At 31.6% G+C, this 24,555-nt stretch overlaps 1 protein-coding gene across 2 annotated transcripts in view; it reads left to right on the forward strand.

The window, feature by feature from the left end:
* The window catches only part of LOC118183995 (BTB/POZ domain-containing protein KCTD3), a 213,992-nt gene extending 192,105 nt beyond the window's left edge, over positions 1 to 21,887 (forward strand). For both annotated transcript variants that reach the window (XM_085809348.1, XM_085809349.1), the window contains 3 exons: positions 9,113 to 9,245; positions 11,351 to 11,399; positions 21,571 to 21,887. In XM_085809348.1, the coding sequence (XP_085665474.1) occupies positions 9,113 to 9,245; positions 11,351 to 11,399; positions 21,571 to 21,806 (418 nt within the window). In that variant the 3' untranslated portion in view covers positions 21,807 to 21,887. The remainder of the gene's footprint in view (positions 1 to 9,112; positions 9,246 to 11,350; positions 11,400 to 21,570) is intronic.
* Positions 21,888 to 24,555: the final 2,668 nt, after the last annotated feature.

The raw sequence follows: 24,555 nt of genomic DNA on the forward strand, positions 1-24,555 counted from the left end.
TTCCTAGGTAAATCAAAAGAGCTTTGGGAACCTAGTAGTGTTTGTTACCTCACCTGTGGAAAAAGACATTGTATGTTTCTTTGCCCTGAATAACCTAAAGAAATTAAAGTAATTCTGACACTCAAATTTTCAGTAAAGAGGACACAGAAACATTATATACCGGCATTTCTTCTCGAGAACAAGTTATTTAAAACCCTTATTGTTATGTATCTGAAACGGTAAAGACAGTGTGTGCACTAGATGACAAAAATTAATCATATATTGAAAAGACTTTAGTTTAAAAAACCTGAATGATTCTTGAATAGAAATATTTTCATAGGGTTTATTTGATGCATACTTCCAAAGCAGACAAAGATTTTTCATGTAAAATACCTGTCTCAAGTACAGTTCAGTAATTTCTCAAGTACACTGCACAAAAATAAATAAATAAATGTGACAGTTCTGTATCTCCAGTTCTACTGGGCCGATTGGCAAAATTCAACTTGCATTTTCCATCTCTCAAAAGCGGAACTTAAGATATATATTAGATTTATATATAGCACTGTTCTAATATAGGTATTTTGACTCAAAATCGGACTTTTTCTGAAATAGCTTACCAATTTTTTTCCATATTTCCATTCTATGACTCAAATTACGCCAATCTACCAAGTTTTGTAAAAATCGCACAAGTAGTTTTTAAAAAATTAGCTCTCAAAATTTTAGCTCCTTGGTGTTAACTGAGTTTGGTATATATTTATTAATCTGTCTCTTTTTTATTAAACTTATTTGAGTCTTCCTTTCAAATTTCAAAATTTAGGTTCATTCAAAATAAAATTCACCCATTTTTATGATTTATTTTTTAAATTTATATTTTTAAATAATTTTTAATTATAATTTATAAAATGTTTACCATCGTCTTAAAGTAGATGTATTTCTAAGCATACCTGCAAAAAATTAGTTTTTTATTCAAAATTTACGAAGGTATACATGAATTTATGTATTGGTGAATTTTGAAATTTAGCATATTTTTTGAAAGCGATAAAACATCAAATGTGGTTTAGACACTTAGCTCAAATTGTTTGAAAGTAAGAACGATGTCACTTTTTTCTCGCTAATGCATAATGTAAAAAGGTAGGGTGCCTTTTTTTCCACTCTGGCATAATGGAATGGAAAGGAAAATTGGTTGCCATATATTAAGAAGTTCGCCAAATAAAATTATTCTTGGCAAAAATTGAAAAAAATTGCGTCAAAATAAATTTTTGAATTTCTCCATAAATTTTGCACCAAACATTACAAAATTTAATATCTAGGCATAATTTGAGTCGTAGAATCTAAATATGTAAAACATTTGTATGTTATTTCAGAAAAAGACCGTTTTTGTGACAAAATACCTGTGTTAGAATAATGCTATATGTAAATCTAATATATATCCTAAGTAGCATTTTCGAGACATGAAAAACGCAATTTCAATTTTTTTCAATCAGCCGACTAGAACGGAAGATACAGAACTGTCTCCCCCCCCCCCCCCCGCAGCATACAGGACCAAACTTTGATACGTGAACTCTAAACTCATAGAATAAAACTAATGAATGTAGGGAAAGAAATTTCTCCTGTAATATTATTACTTGGTACTGATGCCATTGTAAAATTTTAACCACGGGAAGAATACACATTCTTGCATCTGGAATTTCTGCCATTCAGACTAAATTTGCATGATATATTTTAGGATCTTGGAAAAAGAACTCTGCTATAAATATGGTGCTTCATAATTTGCAGAATTTTACAATACCTAACGTTTGGGTTTTTAAAGTCTTTAGATGTAACCAATCCCATAAAAGAAAATGTGCTAATGCTGTTGAAGAAGAAGCAGTGTTGCATTTTTGAGAGACTTGAATAAAGATAAAAGATATAAAGACTTGAATAATGATAACAGATATAAAGTTTCTTTGCATGCTTATTAAGCACCTCTCCCTGTTTATACTGAATACGATTATACTGAAGTAAGATCGGTTCATGTGTGAGAGTGAAATAAGGAACATGTGTATGAGTCTTATGGCATAGTTTTCTTGCACTGGCAAACATTATGTGTTATAAAAATTATTCATGGGAATGAGCATTCCAAGAAAAGTTATTATATTCCAAGAAAAGTTATATATTTAGATTATCTAAGAAAAAACATCAACCAGTGTTAAAGCTGACCACTACTATGACAAAAGTACAACCAGTTTTTGATACCTAAACCAAATAACAGGCTCTTCTTTAAATGAATGTGTAAGTGTTAACCTAGTTTAATACTGAAAATTCCAAATCTCTGTAAGATATTGTGATCAGGTGCCATTGGAGTAATTGCATATATCAAACAAGCATTTCCTCAGATCACTGTTGTACTAGAAGACGGAGATTCCTCATGGTGGAAAGATAAAAATCAGAAGGGGTTATATAGACATTGGCAAATAGTAATTGGAAGGGCATCTAGTCGATTTCTTTTCAATTCATCATTCAAATTCTGAAAAGCTTCATTGTAAAGAGTTTCAGGATACACTTAAGAATATGACAGATTGTTTTTATATTCATAATTTAGTAACGAGCATTGGCTGTGAAGAAGAATTTCAATTCTTCTCTTTGGTGATTCTGTACCAGCTGTATTCCTGCTGAAAATTTTCCAAAATTTCTTTCACTGCAGGTAAATCCCACAAGCGTATATTTTAAAACTGAATATACATAGATTCAGAAAATTTTGCGATTCTACGTGGTGGTTAAGCTAATCTGCAAATGTAAAAAATTATTTGAAAAATTTTTCCTAGCCCTTCTGTGTACATAAGAAATACTTATTCTCTTTATAATCTGCAACATATATATTTAAATTTATCATTAATAAATCTTTTAAAATGAGCTTCACATATCCATGAAGATTATACAGTCAAAAGTCATTAATTCGGACACCCATAATCCGGAATGATCTATAATCCGGACCTTAAAGCTAAAAACTTTCTGCGCATGTGCCGCATTGACACATGCGCATAGGCGTTTACGCGTGCGCATAAGACCTTTTACGACTGCTCATATCTGTGTGCGCAGGTGCAGAATATGTTTTCGCGTGTGCGTTTTATGTATAACGGATGATATAAGCTAAAATTATCTAATTATCTATTTCAGTTAATGTTGATGATAGCGTTGTTCCTTAATCTTCTAATTGGATCCGGCTTATTATTTTTTGCAGACTGTAAGAGCAATATTATAAAAGTAAACTTGAACTTTCGATTATGTCAAATAGAATTTCCGATTCTGGAGCTCCCAAAGGATCGTACAAAATGAAAGTATGTTTTGATGTCCATCAAACAAAAAGTGGAATTGCTGCAAAAAATGGATAAATACATGAAGAATGTGACAGAGAGGTTAGTGAAAACGAAAAAATTTCGATTGGCAAGTTAGTCGGTATTCTCGGCACAGCAATTAACGGGACTTGAACAGTGGAACTTTGTAACTGAACAAGAAATTATGTCTGTTTATAGAATTAAAGAGAAAGTATTATCAAATAAAACGAAGCAACTTAAACAACTTACATTGAAAGAAATGTTTAATAAAGTAAACAAATAAATATTAAGCTTTTTTTTTTTTTTTTTTTTTTTTTTTTTTGTGTGTGTGTGTGTGTAAATTTTGATACCCTATAGATCATAATTGTTCTTTATTTCCTAAGTTACGGTTTCATAATTTTAATTTTAGAATTTCTGCATGCCATCTTACGAGATTTAAATCTTACGAGATGATCTATAATCCGGAATCGCCGAAGTCCCAACGAGTCTGGATTAACGACTTTTGACTGTATTTTAAAATTATTATTTAGAAATGGTTTTATGATCACTTTTATAAAATATGAAAAACATATCACTCTTTACTCAGGCTCATTGTATTCAGATTGATTAGACCAATGAGTGATGATGTATTTTCAAGCCTGAGAAATGAATGCAGGAAGATTGATTTAAGTTACGATGTTGGGCTTTCAGTAAAATGAAAAGAAATGAAATATTTCTAGGGTTGAAGTTGAATCCATATAAATTATACAAATGGTTATTATTAACCATTTGCAAACAAATTTTGCATCATTTGCACCATCTGCAAGCAAATGATGCAAAAGTTACAACAAAGAAGATATTGTTGTCTGTGATAAATAGCATTTATGATTCCATTGGTTTCACACCTCCAACATTATTGTTAACTAAAGTACATCTTCAGAATGTTTGCCATGATGAAAGAGATTTTGATGATGAAAAAGAATATTATGAGAGGAACATGACAAAGCTAGTTTGCATACATTTATAATTGCCTCATATTATGCTTATGTCTATTCTGAATTTTTATGTTGTGTACGTATTTATGTATGTATGTTGTGTATGTATTTTATGTTATGTATATCAGTTTAGTTAGTTTCGGCTAAGTCTCACTTATTGCCTGTGCAGAAATGAACAATTCCAGGACTGGAAATTTTAGAAACTTCAGTTAGTAGAAGACCAGCAGTATCTATAAGCCAAGCTTTGCAATTGCCAGGACAGACTCGAATGTTTTGTTGAGTTGGCTTGTGAATAGAGAACTTTGGAGTACATTCATCAGCAATCTGATGAAAGATATATGCAGAATTGGAGATATGTTTCTGGGGAATTTTATCTGGCAGACTTGCATCATATTTTTATGACTGGCTCGAACTTTTGCTAAGTTGCTGGTGGGATTCTCACTCAAAGCGTAATCGCTACAAAGTGTAAAGTTGTTCCAACAAGAGACTTCACGTATAATTTTTTTTTTATTAAATGTTTTATGTGCTGTAAAAATTTACAATTTGTTTTGTATTGTATTATATTACAAATCCTTAAAATTCCACAATTTCCTTGGGTTGTCCTTACAGATATTACCTAAATCAAGACAAGTTGCAATTGATATCCTTTTTCGACTAAAGAAATCACTCACTTCTTCTTTCACAATTATTAGTGACTTAATCAGCAGCACTGAGCTGATGTGCACGGAAGTTTGGAATAATGATGTCCATTTTATAATTTTTATGAGTTACAGCCCACCTGATAGCACAAAATTAAATTTTGACACTCTCTCTTTCTCCAGAAAAATCAGTGTTAATGTGTGATTTCAATGCTCATAGCACTAGATGGAACTATGCTGACTACAATAGTGCAAGGTAGAGTGATAGAAGATCTACTGAACTCAACCTCCTTAAATCTTCTATGCCACCCATCCAATGTTCCCACCTACCAGCATTACAATGGCACATCCACAAACTCTAACCTAACTATAGTTTCGAATGATCTAGCACCTAACGCTGTAAAAAATGTAATTTATGACCCCCGGCTCTGGATACAAAATGATCATTACAACAGTCAAGGAAAATATAGTAGACCACAATGCAGATGGAACTTTAAAAAAGCCAACTGGAATGCATTTACTGCAGATCTAGAACAGGGTTTTGAAGATGATATTGTATTCCATATTGGGAGCATTGATGCTTCGTTTAAGAGGTTCTGCGAGACAATCAACGAAGTTGCTAAAAAGTGGATTCCTGGAGAAAACCTTGCAATTACGAACCATTCTGGTGTCCACATCTCTAGGCTCTGAAAGACCAGTGTAACAAGGCTTGTATTTCTGCTCAGTAGTCAAAGAGGGCCAAGGAAGTACAAATAATAAATTTCCTTTCAAAGGAAATGTATGAGGCAAAGTGGAAGAGTTTTAATTTTTTTATCAGCATGAGGAATTATAAATCTGATTCTAAGAAGGTTTTTAAGTTTGTTAACAACATAAGTGCTGGCCCGAGTTACTAGGGCCATCTTCAAGGATCTTCATGGAATTTTAACCAGTGACAGAGATACTGCAAATGGTTTTATCTAGTTTTATTCTAAATCACAAAGACTGAGTCAGGATTCCAGGAGAATTCAAAAAATGTTGAAAAGTAATTTTCACAAAGCAGTAATTGATCTTGGCCTGCATCAGTTGGTGTTTAGTGCCAACTTTATCAAATTTGAACTCGAAGACTCTTTTAAGTATCTTAAAAATAGAAAGAGCCCAGGCCCAGACTATCTCCACACACAGAATTTCTTAAGAAGTTACCTAATGGTTGGTCAGTACTTTTAATGCTGATCAACAGAAACTGGAACTCTACCATATCAGCAATTAGGAAAAATACTATTATTATCCCAATACATAAGCAGGGTAAAACTTCTGACGAATTCAATGGATGTAGACTGATTGCCCTTATGAGTATTTTGGGGAAAATTATGGAGCAGATGATCGCCGCAAGATTGACCTGGTTTCTTAAGCATCATGGTCTTATCTGCAACTTCCAGGCAAGCTTTAGACATTTTCATTCCACTGCTCAGCAGATAGCCTACCTTAGCCAAAATATTAAGGATGATCTCGACAGCAGCAGATCTGCTTTGGTGGCCTCTGTTGACTTCTCGTCAGCATATGAGAAGGTCTGGTGCCTGAAGTTAATTTATAAGCTGATTTCCACAGGAATTAGTGACCCTTGGTCAGTGGTTTTGTTCAGTGAAATTTGGAAACTCTTTATCCATATACAAACAAGTTGAATCTGGACTTCCTCAAGGTGCTGTTTTGATCCCTATACTCTTTAATATTTATATCAACAATCTGACCAATTCATTGAAAAGCATTCTCGGGATAAAAACTGCTCCATTTGCTCATGACTTGACAATGTTGGCGAGCGAGCCAGAGAACACCCAGAACATGCTTAACACTACACTAAACAAATCCCTTGAGCAGCTCTGTTTTTGGTGTTCTGACAATGCCATGTCTGTTAATAAATCCAAAACCACCTGCCCGTTTTTCTTCCTAAATACGCGACCTTTTGTACCTAAACTTAAATTCAAGGGTATGGCAATTCAAAGAGTAGAAAGTACAAAGTATTTAGGTTGCATTCTTGATTCTAAGTTGAGTTGGAACAGATATGTTGATTACGTATGTGGAAAAAATGTTCAGACTTCCTGTTCTTAAAAGGTCGGCTGGTTGCAAATGGGGTTACAACCAAGATATTTCGAGTGCCACCTTCAAGCGTTTTATTCAGCCAATCTTCAGTTATTGTAACGAAGTTCTTATCTCTGCTGCTACGAGTACTAGTCAAAAACTTGAACTGTCCAAAACCAAGCTCTCCATATTATAACGAGCGCTGTAAGGACCACTTCTATTCTAGCAATGCATTGTTTAATTCAAAACCCTCCAATAAGAAACATAATTGAAAGAGATGCAGTCTTTCTTTGTGAAAAGCTGATTGACCTGCCCAACAATACTTTTTGGAGGAATTACGTCACTAACGCAGAGAGAAATCTTAAAACTCAAAACGGGTTTATACAGTATGCTTATTCTGCAGCCACTGATATGAATGTCTACCTCAATCTTCAACTTTTTTGTGTGCCTGTTTCCCCTTTTGACTATGATGGGATATCAGCGTGTCTGAAATTGGATACGCAGGTTAATAAGAGTCATATAAGCGAAACACAGGCTTGTGCCATTCCTCTATCTACCAGTGAAAACAAATACCCTAGAGACACATGGTTACATGTCTACGTAGATAGATCAGTGTTTAACGATGAAGACAGAGTGGGAGCTGGTGTGTGTTGTGATCTTTTTTCATGCTGTGCACCAATAGGTGCTCATTCCACCCATTACGATGGCAAAATCAAGGCTATTTATATCACATTAAAGCAACTGTCTATCCACCCTTCGTCATTCTGCAGAGCGGTTATTTTGTCAGTCTCCCCCATCTGCTCTTCAATCTCTTTCAAATAAACATTACACTGATCATACCCATATACTGGAATGTAGAGAGCTCTCAACGTCAATCTCTGTTTCTTTGCAAAGGATCCCAGCTCGCTGCAGGATTCCTGGGAATAAGGCTGCCGACATCTTGGCCAAAAAGAGTGCAAGTGTCCTACATAGACCTTTGAAAAGCCCCTCATTTCATTCAGTCAGACTCCTGATAAAAAAAAAGATATCCTTCCAGGATAAAGCAGAGAGCACTGTGTGACTCTGTCAGTAAATCATGTGCCTCACTGCATGAGGATACACAGTTGATCCCAGATTTTTGTAGAAGTGCAGCTATGATACGTTTCCACCTTACTACAGGCCATGACTGTTTGCCCTCATACTTGTATTGGCTTGGGCTTTGTAATTCTCCCTTATGTTCTTTGTCCAGACAACATCAATTTTTTTATGCTACTCATGCTGACTCGTGCTCTGCACTTGTGTTTTTAAACTGTTTAAAGTTCAGAATTATTGGAATGCTAGAAATTTAATGGTGTCATAGCCAATCTTCTGGGTATCTGTAATAAATAAATAAATATTACAGTACAGAAGGTGGGAGTATGTTGTAATTGTTTCAAAACTTCCTTATTTTCTTGTATTACTCTAAGTGTACTGTATTAAGTGGCAGCACTGTTTTAAATTCTAAAACAACAGCAATTCTAATAAAAGTGTTGATGTTTGTAAAATATTATGATTCTATTTGTTTGCATATATGAAACTGATAAAAGACATTTTTAAGAAGCTGAACTCTTTACGAATTACCATAATTTTTACTTTCCTTCATGCATTTACTCAAATATCGTTGATGATGGAGGTTTTTGTAAACAGTTTTGAATTCAGCTTGGAAATGTGTGGGGGAATTACTCTTTCACTTCGTTTACTAAGCCCAAAGTTAAAATTTTACCAGTATTGTTAACTGTACATTAATTTCAGAAATTAAAGGGATTTTAATGCGTATAAACTGAACTGTTTTCCTGTATTGCTTAGAAACTTTATCTAGTTTTTAGAATTACAAACTAATTGTCTTCCACTGAAGAAAACAGAGCTAATATATAATTTAGAAAGTTATAAGCATATGAAGTTCATAAATTGTGTAATTGCTAGAATTCTTCATTTAACACTCATGCAGTAACAAGGAATGAAACAGTAAATTTTAGGTTAGTCATATTAATTACATGTGCTTTTGAAGCATCATGTTATCACATTTTGATAAATTGTTTGTAGCCAATAGAGTGAGATTTAAAAAAATGAACGGATTTTGCATGCAAATCTTGTGTGTTGAATTCAGAAATAATATTTAAAATTTTGTTTATTTCAGGATCTGTGTCATTAAATCTGTTGACAATACTACTATCACTGCATTTTGTGTTCATGAATGTGAAGGTTCAAATAGAATGGGGTCAAGACCCAGACGGTATATATTCACAGGACATAGTAATGGTGTTATTCAGGTATTAAAATATTTTGATTTAATGAAAATCTAAAATTTTTTTATCATGAATGAATTTTATTCTTTACTAGGGGAATGCTAAATTTCCTGCTGTCACATTTCTTGATTCAGATGTTAATTTAACAGTATGCACTTTATTTTGAGCTTGCCTTTTAGACAAGCGGTTTGTTTAGGTTTAATTTTTCTTAATAGATGCTTTTATTGTGTATATCCTTTTGTAATTTCTTCCTAAAGGCATTCTTTTCAAGACAAACAGCCGTTGAACTTTGAATATGTCTGCATAATTAGCTAAAAAGTAATTAAAAGATAACGTTAATACCTCTATACTGATTGTAATGGAACTAATCAATAGATTAGGTTAATTAAAATGAAGTAATTCTAGTGGTGAAGAACTGTTGAATTACAAACAAAAAAGAAAATTATATTAAAAAATTAAATTTTTTGTGATTAAATTTCATGCATAATTATTTATATATTTTTTCATAATTGTCATATTAAAGCATGCTTTCTCACTGAAATATGAATATAAAGTAGTTGCTTGGTAGATATACCCAATATATAGCTTTTCATCTGCTACGGAAGCTCAGTTTTTTGTTTTACTCGGAAGTAATAGATACTAAATTACATGTTACTCATGGGATGTATTGAAAAGGACAGCATTCGAGATTACTGGTCCATGGGTAATTTAATTGACACACCAATTTTTCACATAATGTTTCACATATAAGAGGATACTTTATGAAAAATTTGTTATAAACAATTTTCTTAATTTTGCTTTGAAAATATTCCTGGCTAATGGTTTTGATCACTGAAAGAAGTATAAAAAGCATATTTCCTACACTGTAAATGTCAACATCCTGTATGCCCTTATTATTTTTAGAGTATGAAAGATTAATCTTTATAAAATAAATTAGAAAATTTATTATGTAGAATACGTGTATATCCATTTCATTTAAAATCAAGGAAAAATCAAACTTTGGATATAACAATGGTTTTTGAATGAAATCCGCCTATAAAAGGAAATTTACGTAGAATTCTTTATAAATGTTTAAAATTGTTCTGAAAAATATTTTTGATAAATTTATATTTTAAATCATAGATTAAAATTCTCTTCAGAAAATATTAAAAAGAAGCCTCAAAGTGATCTCTCACTACGGACACCACAAAAATGCAAAGATATAAGAAATTAATCTTATCATACTTCACACTGCAGGTATAAAATGAATTGAATATATGGTTATTCGGAGAATTTTTTCCCCTGCTAACGTAAACAATATCCGATTTTATAAATAAAATTCTCTCTACAGATATATCTTCTTTGCCCCGAAGTCCAAAGTAATATTTGTTAAAGTTAAATAATCAAACAACAACTAATATATATCTGATTTACTTTTTTATATTAGAATAACGAAATTATAAAAAAAAAAGAAATAGATTTAAAGCTTTATTATTGTTTTAAGTTTCTTTCAAAATCTAATAGTAATAAATCATATTCTAATCATCTAATAGTAATGAATATTATTATGAATTCCTTATTGTTATTTCATTAAATTATTCATTACTGTTTTTTTATTAATGAAAATACATTGTCAAATATTGCATTCCAACCTGCAGGCACATAAAGCTAGTTCATATTTGTTATATTTTGTCAAGTTCTGTTCTTGTTTCCTAATTTCTAGTAGAAACAAAGGCAAAACTCACAAAATATTACCAAGATTGATCAGAAATAGTAAATGTTATATAAACATTGTACACATTTTGTTTTTAATAAATAAATACAGTTTAGTTTAAATAAAATCAAAATAAACCTCTAAAGAGTCGCATATATAGTAACCTATTCTATGGTCCAGCATCTGACAAGCATGTAAATTTTACTTCATCTATGGAGGGTACAAATGACAAGCCCAACGACTTTTCTCATTAGGGAACCGTAAAGGAGGGGGAGAAAGTGTTTTCAATCACACCGTCCTAAAGGTAATATTATGAGAATTTAAGCCTGGTTTTAGAAGGTTAAGATATAAAATTTGCTTTGCATTTCCTTTCTGAAAATTAAGTATATGAAAAGGGGAGAATGAATAGATTATAATTGTTGTATTATGATTTCAGATGTGGGATCTTACTACTGCTTTAGACTTAGCAGCTAAAGGAGAACTTAGTAAGTAGAAAACCTATATTGTGAAAGCAAAGCAATTTTTGAAACATCTATATTGTTAAATTGTGTAGTTTTCTTCTATTTTTAGTATTTATGTGTGGAATTAAAGAAAAAATAATTGAAAATAATGCAAAAAGTAAACTGCAAGAAACCATATCCTGCAAAATTGATCTATTAATCTAATGTATTAATATTTATTTGATTCAACTCTTCCATTGCAGAGTAAGCAATCTGAAGGTATGAATTGTTAGATTTCTCTCAATAATATTAACTAGCATAATTAAGTAGGAGAAATCTGAAAACTGGAAATATGCTCAGACATGCATTTCACATCACAAATTGACTATATCCATTATTAGACAATGACATAATCCTTGTTCTAATGATTGCTTAATTAATCTTGCATCATTTTAATTCCATGTGATCTTTATCATTGGTCTAATTATAAACCTTGACAGTTATATATTAGTTTTTAATGTGTGGCATGAGTGGAAGTATTTAGCTTTTTGTTTTTGAAAGTTAAAAAGCTTGCACTTAAATATTCTCAGAAGTTAATGATGACATGGTTAGGCATTTGAATTTACATTTTCCATAATCCTTATTATCCAGTTGTCTAATCACTTGGTTTTCATAATGGGTGCTTTGTCCACCCAGTGGCATGGTATTTTGGTTCACGTATAGAATAACTTTGTTTCATGAAAGAATACTGGTTGGTCTTTTTTAAGCCGTATGAAAGCAGAATAAAAATTTCATAAGTTCGAAAGCCACTCTTTGAAATTTTTTCTGAAAGCTATGAATTCATATAAATGCTCCTAAAATGTGATCATAAAAGTACAATCTAGGCAGGATTCCACAAAGGAAAATTATTGTTATTTATTATCTGTATCTGTCATATGTTTGATAAAATTCAGAGTGTGATACATCTTTAAGGTGTGAATAATGAATTAAAAATATAATTAGCTCTTTAATTGTATTATTTTTATATGTTAGATATGTGCTCAGTGATGGTAACATGATGTACACAAACATCGTTTATTCTACATTGCTAATTTACTATTCTATATTACAGTAATGATTAATGATAATAATAGATACGGTTACATATACAGTCAAAAGTATTTAATCCAGACATCCATAATCCGGAATGATCCGCATGCGCATAATACCTTTACACATGCACATATGCGTTTACGCATGCACATATGTGTCTACGCATGCGCATAATACGTTTATGCATGCGTGTTTAATGTATAACAGACGGTATAAGCTAAGCTAAAATTATGTAATTATCTATTTCAGTTAATGTTGCAGATTGCGTTGTTCCTTAATCTTTTAATTGGATCCGGCTTATTATTTTATTCAGACTGTTAGAGAAATTTTATAAAAGTAAGCTTGAACTTTCGATTATGTCAAAAAGAATTTCCGATTCTGGAGCTACCAAAGGATCTACAAAGTGAAAGCATGTTCGAATGTCCATCAAACAAAAAGTGGAATTGCTGCAAAAAATGGATAAAGGCATATCCTTTGATTCTCTTATCATTCCGAAATATGTTTATCAATTTCACGCGGCTCTGCGGGGGGAAGCGACGTGGCGCGCAATGAACTGGAAGTTGATATGTCAGCACTATCCTTATCTTCAAGGCAGATGTTTTTATTTTATTCGGCTTATAATTCCTTACTAAATGTAGTACTTCATCTCAATGTACTCTGTCTTTGATATGATTTAAATCAAATTCCTCATCATTATAAATATCACGAATACACATCAAATAGTCTTCTGGTTGCAATTTTCTAAATTTGACTATGTGTAATGTATGCTTTACGCATGCACGTGTTGAAAGAAATGTTTAATAAAGTAAACAAATAAATATAAAACTTTTTTTGTAAATTTTGATACCCTTTAGATCATAATTGCTCTTTATTTCATAAATTAAGGTTTCATATTTTTAATTTTATAATTTCTGCATGCCATCACACCAGATTTAAACTGATGATCTATAATCCGGAATCGCCGAAGTCCCGACAAGTCCGGATTAAAGACTTTTGACTGTATAACATCTCCCTTTTCTATCAATAATAATAATAAAAAAATTAAACATATTCTTTTAAATAGTAATAAATTTTCTTAACAGTCCTACTATATCGAGTAACGTAGTTAAGTCCATTTGAAAAATCTGATGATACTATACCTCTTTAAGTATTTGGTGACACAACACTTCTGTTAGGTTCTGAAGGACTTACAGGCACATCTAAATTTGAAATGCTCCTGCTATTCTCAAATATCTTGAGTTCATCTATAACTTCATTCTCAGGACTTTCATTTTCATAGTTGTTTTGCATTGCAAACTCCTTCTAATTAGTTCCTTTAAGAATGTCTCTTCTATCTGTACTTATAATCCTGTATGAGTATGGTCTTTCTGCTTCGTCTATAATTTTCCCACTTTCATTTAGTTTTTTTTTTTTTTTTCTTTTTCTTTTATGTACACATGATCTCTTACCTTCAGTGGTTTTAATGGTCTTGCATTGCTATCATACCTTTTTTGTAAGGTTTGTCTCTTCAGTAAATGTTGTTTATGGTCTTCATTTCATTTAATTTGGATGAAATTCTTTTTTATAGACATCAATCCATTTACTTTTCTTCCATACATAAATTCTGAAGGTGACTGAATTTATTCTGAAATAGGAGAGTTACGATATTCCAGTAATACTAATTATGGATCCTTGTTGTCAACTACAGCTTATTCTAACATTCTCTTGACAGTTAAAATATGTCTTTCAATCATTCCATTAGATTGTGGGTAATTTGGACTTGGAGTTCTGGTTTCAAAATTCCATCATCTTGCAAATTCTTTAAATTTCTTGCAACTATATTGTGGACCATTATTCGAATATAGTATTTTCGGAATACCATGTCTTGCAAAAATTGATTTCAATTGCTTTATCACTGCTACACTTGACAAATCTTCCAAATGTCAAATTTCAACATATTTGCTAAAATAATCTATAACTCTCAAATAATCCCTTCCTTGAAAGTAAAAAAGACCAGTTCCCAGTACTTCCCATGGACCATTAGGTATTTCTTTAGTTTCAGCTTTTTGTAAACTTAAACATGTTAGACAATTCAGTACCAAATCTTCAATTTCTTTTGACATTCCTGGCCAATATAATAATTCTCTTGCTTTGATCTTGCATTTTACTACTCCTAAATAACCATAATGAATTCTACTTAATATATCTTTTCGTAAACTTCTTGGTACAACGACACAGGAGGAATTTTTAAATATTAATCCATTTGCTTCTGATAGCTCTTCTCTGAAGTTAAAATATGGTTTTGCCAGTTCTGGAACCATACATTTTTCATCTGGCCATCCAGTTTTAATTAACTTTCTTAAAACTTGTAGTTCTTAATCTTTTTCTGTTTCCAGTTGAAAATTTCCCATTTTGCCTTTAAACATTGGTGTACATTTTACAATTAATCCAACGTGAACTTCTATGTCTCCTTCAAAGAAATCAGATCCTTTTTATTAGTAAATGATCTTGATAATGCACCCAATAAAAAGTTCTTTTCCTGGTTTATATTTTATCTCAGACTGATGTAGCTGTAACGCATTCTTTGTAATCTTACAGTTATTAACATCTTTAAGTTATTTAATGGCTTTTTGAAAATTAATTCCAATGGTTTATGGTCACTTTCCACTGTAATATATTTTCCAAATATATACTGGTGAAATTTCTCACACGCAAATACAATATCTAAGGTTTCCTTTTCAATTCAAGCATAATTCTTCAGTGTATCTGTTAATGCCTTAGATGCATATGCTACTGGTAAATTATTCTACAGTAAGACTGCTCCTCTCTCAAATTTGATGTCAATTCTGATCCATTAGGAACAAATCTAGAAAAGATTTATACCTAATGTATCAGAATTGACATCATGTTTAAGAGAAACTTAGAACTTTCCTAGAAAATCCTAGGAAAGTTTCTAATTTTTTGACTTTTTTTTTTTTTTTTTTTTTTTTTGTGTGTGTGTGTGTGTGTGGTTTTATATCTAGAATAGCCTTAATTTTGTCTTCATCTGGTTTTAAACCATCTTTAGAAAATATATGTCCCATATATTTCACTTCAATTTTCATCACCCAAATTTACATTTATTTATATTAAATTTAACATTCTTTTCTCTGGCTCTGTCCAACAACTTCTTTAATCTTAAATCATATTCTTTTTTATATTTACCCCAAACTAATAAGTCATCTATATATATTTGAACTCCTTCTAAATCACTAAAAATTTCAGAAAAACTTCTGGTGATGAACTCAGTCCATATGGCAACCTTAAGAAACAATATCTACCAAATGGAGTATTAAATGTAGTAAATTCACAACTTGAATCTGACAGTTTAATTTGCCAAAATACTTTGTTTGCATCTAAAATACTAAACACCTTCGCATTTGTCATTTGAGATGAAATTTCTTCAAAGGTTGGTATATGGTAATATTCTCTCAGTATATATTTTGGTTAATTTGCTGAGGATCTAAACACAGTCTTAAATTACCATTCTTTTCCTTACTGCAACTAATGAATTCACAAATTCTGCAGGTTGGTTAACTTTCTTTATAATACCATCTTTTTCCATTCTTACCAATTCCTTTTTTTAATGGATTTAATAAACTAAGTGGAATTTTCCTACAGGGCTCTATTTTACCAACAGCTCCTGGTTTTAATATAATATGATATGTATATCCAGTTAAATTACCTGCTCCTTTAAATAAATCTTGATATCGTTTTAAAGATTCTAGTAACTTTTCATGGGAATCAGGATTTACTGTACAAATCCTTTGTACTAGGTTTAATTTTTGCAATTTAGGTTATAAATAGCTGAAACATAGGTTATAAATGTTCCCGCTATTTATAACCTAAATTGCAAAAATAAAATAAAATTCCAACAATGTTCCAGCTAAAATAGCTGGAACAGTTTTAGCACATCCTACATTTTGAAATTCTACTTCATCCTTGTCCCCTTTCGATGTTTCACATAATAATTTAAGTGATTTTTGATTTAGTCAAAATTTTTCTATTTATTTATTTAATTTTACAAATTAACAAAATTTAATTGTTAAAATTTAGGCAGTGGCAACACATTACACTGAGCACCAGTTTGCAACTTAACAAATAAATATTTAGATACTTTTACTTTTAGTTTTTCAAACCATTCTGCTCTATTTTTAGAAAATGGATTTATATCTTCTACTGACCCTAAAATATATTCATTACCATTATCATGAAACTCATGCTCTAAATTATTCTGTACAACATTATCATTTTTATAAGTGCACATTTTGGAAAAGTGATTTTTTTTTTACGGTTCAAGCAAATCTTACTATAAGCAGGACAATTGTATAACTTATCAAAAGTTCCACATATTCTGCATGGTTTTGGATTGTTATGCGCATTTTCTTGATAGTTTGAAGACGATTTACCACTTTGTTGCTTTTGTTTTGCATGGTAGTTTTTCTTACAAGGCTGACTTTTTTTTCTCTGAAGGTGGAAATTTATTCCATTTGATCACTTCTATTTTATTTTATTCAGTTAAAGTTTTCAGCTGAAGTTCTGCTATTCAGAAGCTTTACACATTTTAATACATTTCTCTAATGTTAACTGATCTTCCATTAATGATCTATCTTTGATATTTTTATTTAGAATTCCACTTACTATTCTATCTCGTATTAAACTATCTTTTAATTCTGCAAATCCACAGTTGCTACTTAATTTCTTTAAATCTGTTAAAAAATCATCAAAGGATTTATCTACATGTTGTGTTCGACAGAAAAATATATGTCTATCAACACTTTTGTTTGCTTTCGGTATGCAATAATTTTCGAACGCTTCAGTTACTTTATCAAAATCCTTCTTCTTACCTTCTTCACTTAAATTAAAAGTATTAAACTTTTCAAGTGCTTCTTCACCAATTCAGTTGATTTAGTAATACCACCAGACACTAACATATAAATTTGGAATTTTTATTTCCACTTCTTTCAATTTTAGCTTAAATTGCCTTCGAAATTTAGATTACTTGGTAGCTTTAATCCATCCATATTTAATTGAAAACTTTAAATAGTTCATATATATGCATTTTTAGCCATTTCAAATAAAAATGAACATTGCACTTACCAGCGATGGAAGTTTTGTTTTCACTGTAACAACTTCCCATCGTGTTTTAGTTTAGAATGTCTTTATACACAAGTGACGCTGCATATTTCTTTTTTAATTTATTGTTTTTATCGCCATGTATTATTTTTATAAGTTAGATATGCCAGTGATGGTAACGTGATGTTACACATTTCGTTTATTCTACATTACTAATCTAGTATTCTATATCACAGTTATGATTAATGATAGTAATAGTTACAGTTACATATATAACACTAATATTCATATAAATTAGTTTATTTCAGAAAACACTGATATTTTTGTGCCCACCAGCGGCCAAGTGGTAAAGATGCTGAACACTGGTAGTTCGGTCCGAGGTTCGAATCCCGCGAACGGGCTGGCTGCATGGGTGTTTTCATGGTTTTCCCCATGTGTAACGTGTATACGAGCCAGTTTCTCTTAGAAAGCCCTCCACGAAGGTATCCCTCCCCTTAGGCAGATAGCCCTAAGTGTGCTTTGCCATAATTAAAGACACCAACACCAACCTGATACTTTTGTTGCCAAAATGCCTGAAAAAGATAGTAATAGAAAGCATGAAAACCATTGTTTCAGATGTTATTTATGAAAATATTATTTGTATATTTATATTATGTAACTTGTATATATTTACTTGTATGTATGTTTATAATACACTCATCCCAAAAGGAAAAAAAAATCTTACAGCCACAAGGAAACTAGCTTCCTGAATAACATCAAGCTTGTAGATTTGTCACTGTTATAATAATGAATCACACATTTATTATAACAGTGACGATCATCCATCCATACATTCACATTCATCCATGCAAATGAAGTCAGGAAGGACAAGGCTTATCCCCGTACCTTTCACATTATAAAAGATTTTTCTGATGAATAAAATTTTTATTTTGACTTGTGTTGGCATTAAAGCTGTTGCTTTAAAGTACACTATGCCTCAGAGACAAATTTGAGGGTAATTTGAACAGTTGGAAACATCCAAGAAAAGTTGCATCATAGAACAGTAAAATAGTCGACGAGTGTATTACATGCTATATGTGTAGTGGAATTTTACTGCTGCACTGTGTTAGAGGCTTTTGATTCAAGAAGGCACACACACAAAACAGGAAGCTCCAAGAGATCTAAACAGACACAATTAGGGAAGGGAAGACTGAAACGTTGCTCAACCGCCTGCCGTTATTACAGATATTCCGTAAGTAGTAATGCTGTGAATGCCAGTATGATTAGCAGACAGACATATACTACTTACTGAATTATAGGAATGCAGACCATTATGATGACTGCCTGACACCACAAGTTGTAGTCGTTATGAGAGAGCTTTATAAAGCTATGTCAGCAAGTAATTTTGAGTGATAAGTCTCTTTTGTCTTGGTGCAAATGAGCAAAATATCCATGTGTTTTGAAAGAATTTATCCTGATTCTGAAAGACACTGCTGAGAACTCGTGTTTTGTGCTTCATGCAAAACACATCCTTAGCCCCCCCCAAAAAAATAATCTAAAAGGCTTCAGATTTTTAATGATCACCCAAAAGGGACTGTTATGGGTTTTTATGCTCCCACTGAGCTCCCAGTTTACCAATCGGCTGTTACACTCACTCCTGCTAACTTTTATTCTTTCGTCTTTTGTGATGGTCATTTGTCTGTGAAGCAGGTCAAACTATGTTTTGGTGCTATGTCCAGAGAGGGTATTTCAGATATATATATATATATATATATTAAAGAAGAACTTTAAAATCAGTGAATTTTGAAATGTATTTAAAAGGTTTAAAATGTAAAATCCCGCATTATTGCTCCAAAGATAATATTTAATTTAATAATGTATATAGAAAATATATAAATGAAAATTATGTCCTAGGAAATTTGAAGTGAAATTTAGAATGCAAAAGTGCATTACTGTGATAATTATTAATTGTAATTTGTAAATATAAATACACTGGAATTGCCAATTAAAAGTGACAAAAGAAGAAAATAAAATAAGATAGTTATTACGGATTCTAGAAAAAGATCCTGACTTTTCAAGAGGAACTGGAACCTCTCCATGCAACCACCAATAATTCACAAGAAGCACGTTTTGTCTTCTTCCATATCTAAACAAATCCTTTTTCAATTTTACATATCTGTTCGATTTTATGATATTCGAATTTAAATCTTAAAAATTCAGGTATATGAGATAATTCCCTAATGACTATCTATTACTATCTATTACTACTAATTTAAAAAATAAACATAGCAGTCATACAGTACTTAAAACTAAAAATAAGAAAAGTATGAGAAACTGAAATAAAAACACGATGCAAATAAAAAGAAAGAAACGAATAAATAAAAGTCACTTAAACATTAAAATTTACATGTAAATAAACCAAAATTAACTTTTACTTACATTTTACCCCAACAAAAGAAATTTCAAAGCAGTGCCTTCACAGCAACAAACATGCAACTTTGAGGGTTGTCATGATAAATGTATGGGAGAAATAGAGACTGGAAGAAATTATCATTGGCAAGAACGTTCTTCCTGTGTGGCAGTTCAGCAAAAAAAGGAGAGAAAGTAGTAGTAAAGACTGTATTGTAAGAACTGGAAAATTTAAGAAATGCAGAAAAAATTTTTAATTTTTATAATACAAAAACTGTATAGTATGAACTTCATAATTAAGAAATGAATTTTAGAATTAATTCTGGCTGAAAGTCAATTCAAATGAAATTAGTGTTTTTACAACTAAAAATGTGTGGTGTGGTGTGGTGGTGTATTTAATTATGGCAAAGCACACTCGGGTTATCTGCCTAAGGGGAGGGATGCCTTCGTGGAGGACTTTCTAAGGGAGACTGGCTCATATACACGTTACACATGGGGAAAACCACGAAAACACCCATGCAGCCAGCCCTACAACTAAAAAGGAAGGTAGCCAGAATATTTACAGAAAATATTTAATACAGTTTAATTACAAAATATACAAATCATCAAAGCTTTCAGGGCCTTTTTTATTACCCTTCGTAAGGTTTCGGATAAGCTTCTCATTACCTGTTAATTTAAAGATTAAATCTGATATTTAACAGTATTTTTTTTTTTTTTTTTTTTTTTTTTAGTAATAAAATTTGTAGGTACTTCTCTAAGAAAACCAATCTCTTCTTTAAAGTTATCAACTTCTGTGCATATTTTTTTAAATCTATTAGTTTGGTTGATTATTGTGTTACTGATGACATTAGTAGAGGTATTTGATTTCCAGTTAATAAGTTTAATTGTAAAAAAATTAAAGATTCTTATTTTTTGTCAAAAAGTTTGACTCATTTCTTGTTAATTTTTATTTGTCTTATTAATTTTTAAGCAAGAAGGGTAGATTTGGAATTTTTCTATGGCTTCATAATTATTAGCATTCCTTTCCTTGGTAAATAGGCCTTGACTGCTTTGCCATAATGAAACTAATGCTCATCCTCGTACTGGTGTTATTTCTGGCTTGCCTAGCAGCTATAGATAATCTGGCATGGTGATTATGACTCCAATGTTGTCAGAAAATCAGAAAGAACAAGACAGTCCAATCTGCATGTTAACGCAGGACTGTGTGAAGCATCTCTATGACTTCATGTTATGACATACAGCAAAATGCATTAGAATAACAGCTTTTATAGCTTGTGAATATGTTTTTAAAAGAGGTGTGTTAACTATTCGTCACACTCACTCTCACTTTTTAAAAATAATTTAATGTCATTGAACACTACTGACTTCTTTCCAAATAACATGCAGGTTTTTTTATTTGATGATGGGTGTATTGTATGGAAATTACGATAAATTATAAGGAATGAGGAAACATTTGTTAAACTACTGGAATTTAATTTTTCAACCTATGCTAATTTTATGTTACAAAGATACTATGAATGCAAAAATAATGAGCTAAGTTTGTATTTCTACTAAGATATTCCATATTTTGAAAATGAAATAAGTATATCATTTCAAAGTTTTTTTTTTAATAATCATATTCTTTGATGATTTTTTCTCAAAGCTTCAAATCTTACTGGTGGACCATCTCCTCGAGAACTGATTCGTTTATTAGACCAGTGTGATCTGACAAATTCTCACTGTTCTACACCTTGCATCAGCCCATCAATAGCAAGTTCTGCAGCTGGTTCTCGACTAAAAGCATCAAATCTTGCATTTTTATGTCATCAAGCTAAGTCATTTTCTGAAACTGATGCTTCTATACCAGAAAAAGGGAATGGTAGAATAACACATTGTTAACTTGATCATCATGAATGTTTTAAATATGTTGTAGAAAAAAATATTTTTTATAAACTTTAATAAATGTGTTTTGACATTTGACTTTTCATGAATCTAAAACATTCTAACATTGTGAAGACTTGTTCTATATATTTTTATATGAAAACTAAAATTTTCACTTAAATTTATTTAATTTTGGCATTTAAGTCATTTAGAATAGGAGGGGCAGATATTTTTATTTCTTGCAATACAGAGATGTGTATTGCATGATGTGGGTAAGAGTTTGTTATGGCAGTCATTCTACATTCCTTATATAATAGTTTTTTTTGGCAGATGTGTTCTAGCTCTTTTATGCTAATGTAATTAAACAGATACAAAGTGCCTTTGAATTCTAGAGAAAATGTCACAAAGGGTCAGAACCTGAAGGTCCAGAGCTTAATATACAGTTATTGTGTCCAGTCTGACGCCTCGAGTTTTATGAAAGTTATCTTGAAATAATACACTGAATATGAAGATAGGGACATCTGACGCTTCTGTTGGTAATAAAGTTTGCTGAGGTCAGCAGTTGAGAGGCCCAAACTGTACTACCTAGATTCAACAGCATTCACCTGTGTATGTCAGCAGAAATTTTTCTGGATATAAGGTTTATCCTCCATGCCCCAAATGCAGCTCTTCACAGGCCATTCCTTCATATATACTCTCACATGCTTTAAAGACTGAGTTTGCTCCAATCCGAAATATCTCTGGTCTCATTAACTTGTTGACTCTCTAATCAGTTATGGATATGAATTGCTTGTCAGAGAAATAAGATAAGTCACAAAAAGGGGAAAAAAATATTTTAATCAATTGAGATAAATGATAAAAGTGTTTAACCTTCTAATACTTTCTTCAATAATCTAAACATTTCTGAGCCCTTTTTCTCCCATCAGAAAGCTAGCCTAGCTAGCCTTTGTCGCGTTCTAAAAATGCTTCCTCCCATCTCAGTGTCATATTTGAAATACCAAGAAAAGATGACAGCCCAAGGTATGATGTTTGGGAAATAAGTAGAATGAGATAAATTATTGCATCTGATAATTATTTCCTCGGTTGCCGTTACTCATGCTGTGTATAGTTTACTGAACTCTCATTATAACTGAACATGACTGTAACCCATTACAACAGCTGCAATGAGGGACAATCATTTTTTGAATCTTTGGATGATGGTGAGAATACTTCATGATGTTGTATTGCATCACATTTTACCATGTCTTTTAACCATGTTCACCCACTACATGCTGTCATCAAAGGATATTTTTTAGAGTCGCCTGTGAAGTTCAGGCTCAGTTCATAAAGTAAACAACCTTCACTTCAGAACATAATGATAATTTTTTCATGTTACACACTAGTAAATTTTTGTTTCAGCATGCACAAACACACTTTTAACCCTTAGTGATGTGTGCATTTTTGTACCACTGACTAAGAGTAACCCCTACACATTTTTGCAGCAGAGCATCTGAAAAGTCGTATTTTGTATGGAAAGAATTACATGTGCTTGTGAATATTTTTGGTTTTATTTATTTTATAAATATGCATATTCCTCTCGAAAATGAAACATAAGTTTAAATTTTTTATTCACCATTGTATGATATCTTGTGCACTTGGACAAGCATCACGGTACTTACTAGTTTGACATCTGCCATCCTTCTGTCTTTTTAAACACAGAATGGAGTCCCTCTTTCCACCTTTCCTGGTTATATGCAGTTGTCCATTTAATCTTGTCTCACAAGTTGATGTAGAAACTCATGCTCTATCCTGCAAAAATCATCTACAAGCTGTTCGACTAAAATTTTCTGGATGGACAAGAAACAATGCTCATATGCTAGACATAATTCTAAATTTTCTTATCATCATTCATTTGTCTCCATGTTTTAAGCATAAAATAAGTCAGTGCATAAAAACAATCCCAGTGCCAACAATGACATAGCATCTTAAGCAAAATTATGTTAAATATGGACCACTGGAGTTACTGATAAATGAGCGATGTGTGTGTACCAAAGTATTTAGAATGCTTGGGTAAATTGATAATCTATACATGTTCAGTTGGTACAAATATAAAACCAAGAAGTAGCACAAATTTTCATGATTATGTTATAATAGTATCCTAGTTTGTACATATAACAGTTTTCTCCAAAAATATGAATATCAGGATATACTAACAGTATTTTAGAGAACATTGTAATATTATTTTACATGGTAGTTAACTTTGTTTTCTGGATAAAAGTAAGCAGTGGATGTTGAAAGATCGTGACATCAAACGTGTGTTGCAATTTTTTCAGGTTATTGAGTAGTATTATATCATGCACATATGCAAAATTTAAATGCAGAAGCATTAATACTGTTATGAATTTTGTACATAGATATCTAATTTTAGTGCAGTTATATGTAAGATTGTTGTATTTTTCTGTGTAAATATAACATGAAAAATCAAGAGAGGGAGACTACAGGGACAAGTCTGTTTAACATTGAGTAAATGGGTAGCTTAGTAATTTGGCGAAATATCGGGGAGCTGATAAAGGTTTTAGTGACTAAATTTCGCGCCATTTGGGTCTGGTTCCTGTATCACCGTAATAAGTATTGTAATTGATCACTGTTATTAGTTGTAACTATAATTCGACCCTCATATTGCCTTCCAGTAACTTCAAGAAGCAGAATGTACTAGAAATATCTTGGTGGCAGGGTAAAAACTGTAAGGCCAGTAAGAGCATCAGCTCTCAGTCGTTGGTGTTGTTAG

The sequence above is a fragment of the Stegodyphus dumicola genome, chromosome X2 (genome assembly GCF_044657685.1).
Source record: "Stegodyphus dumicola isolate Sdum_Otavi_A_Nest chromosome X2, ASM4465768v1".
Lineage (NCBI taxonomy): Eukaryota > Metazoa > Arthropoda > Arachnida > Araneae > Eresidae > Stegodyphus > Stegodyphus dumicola.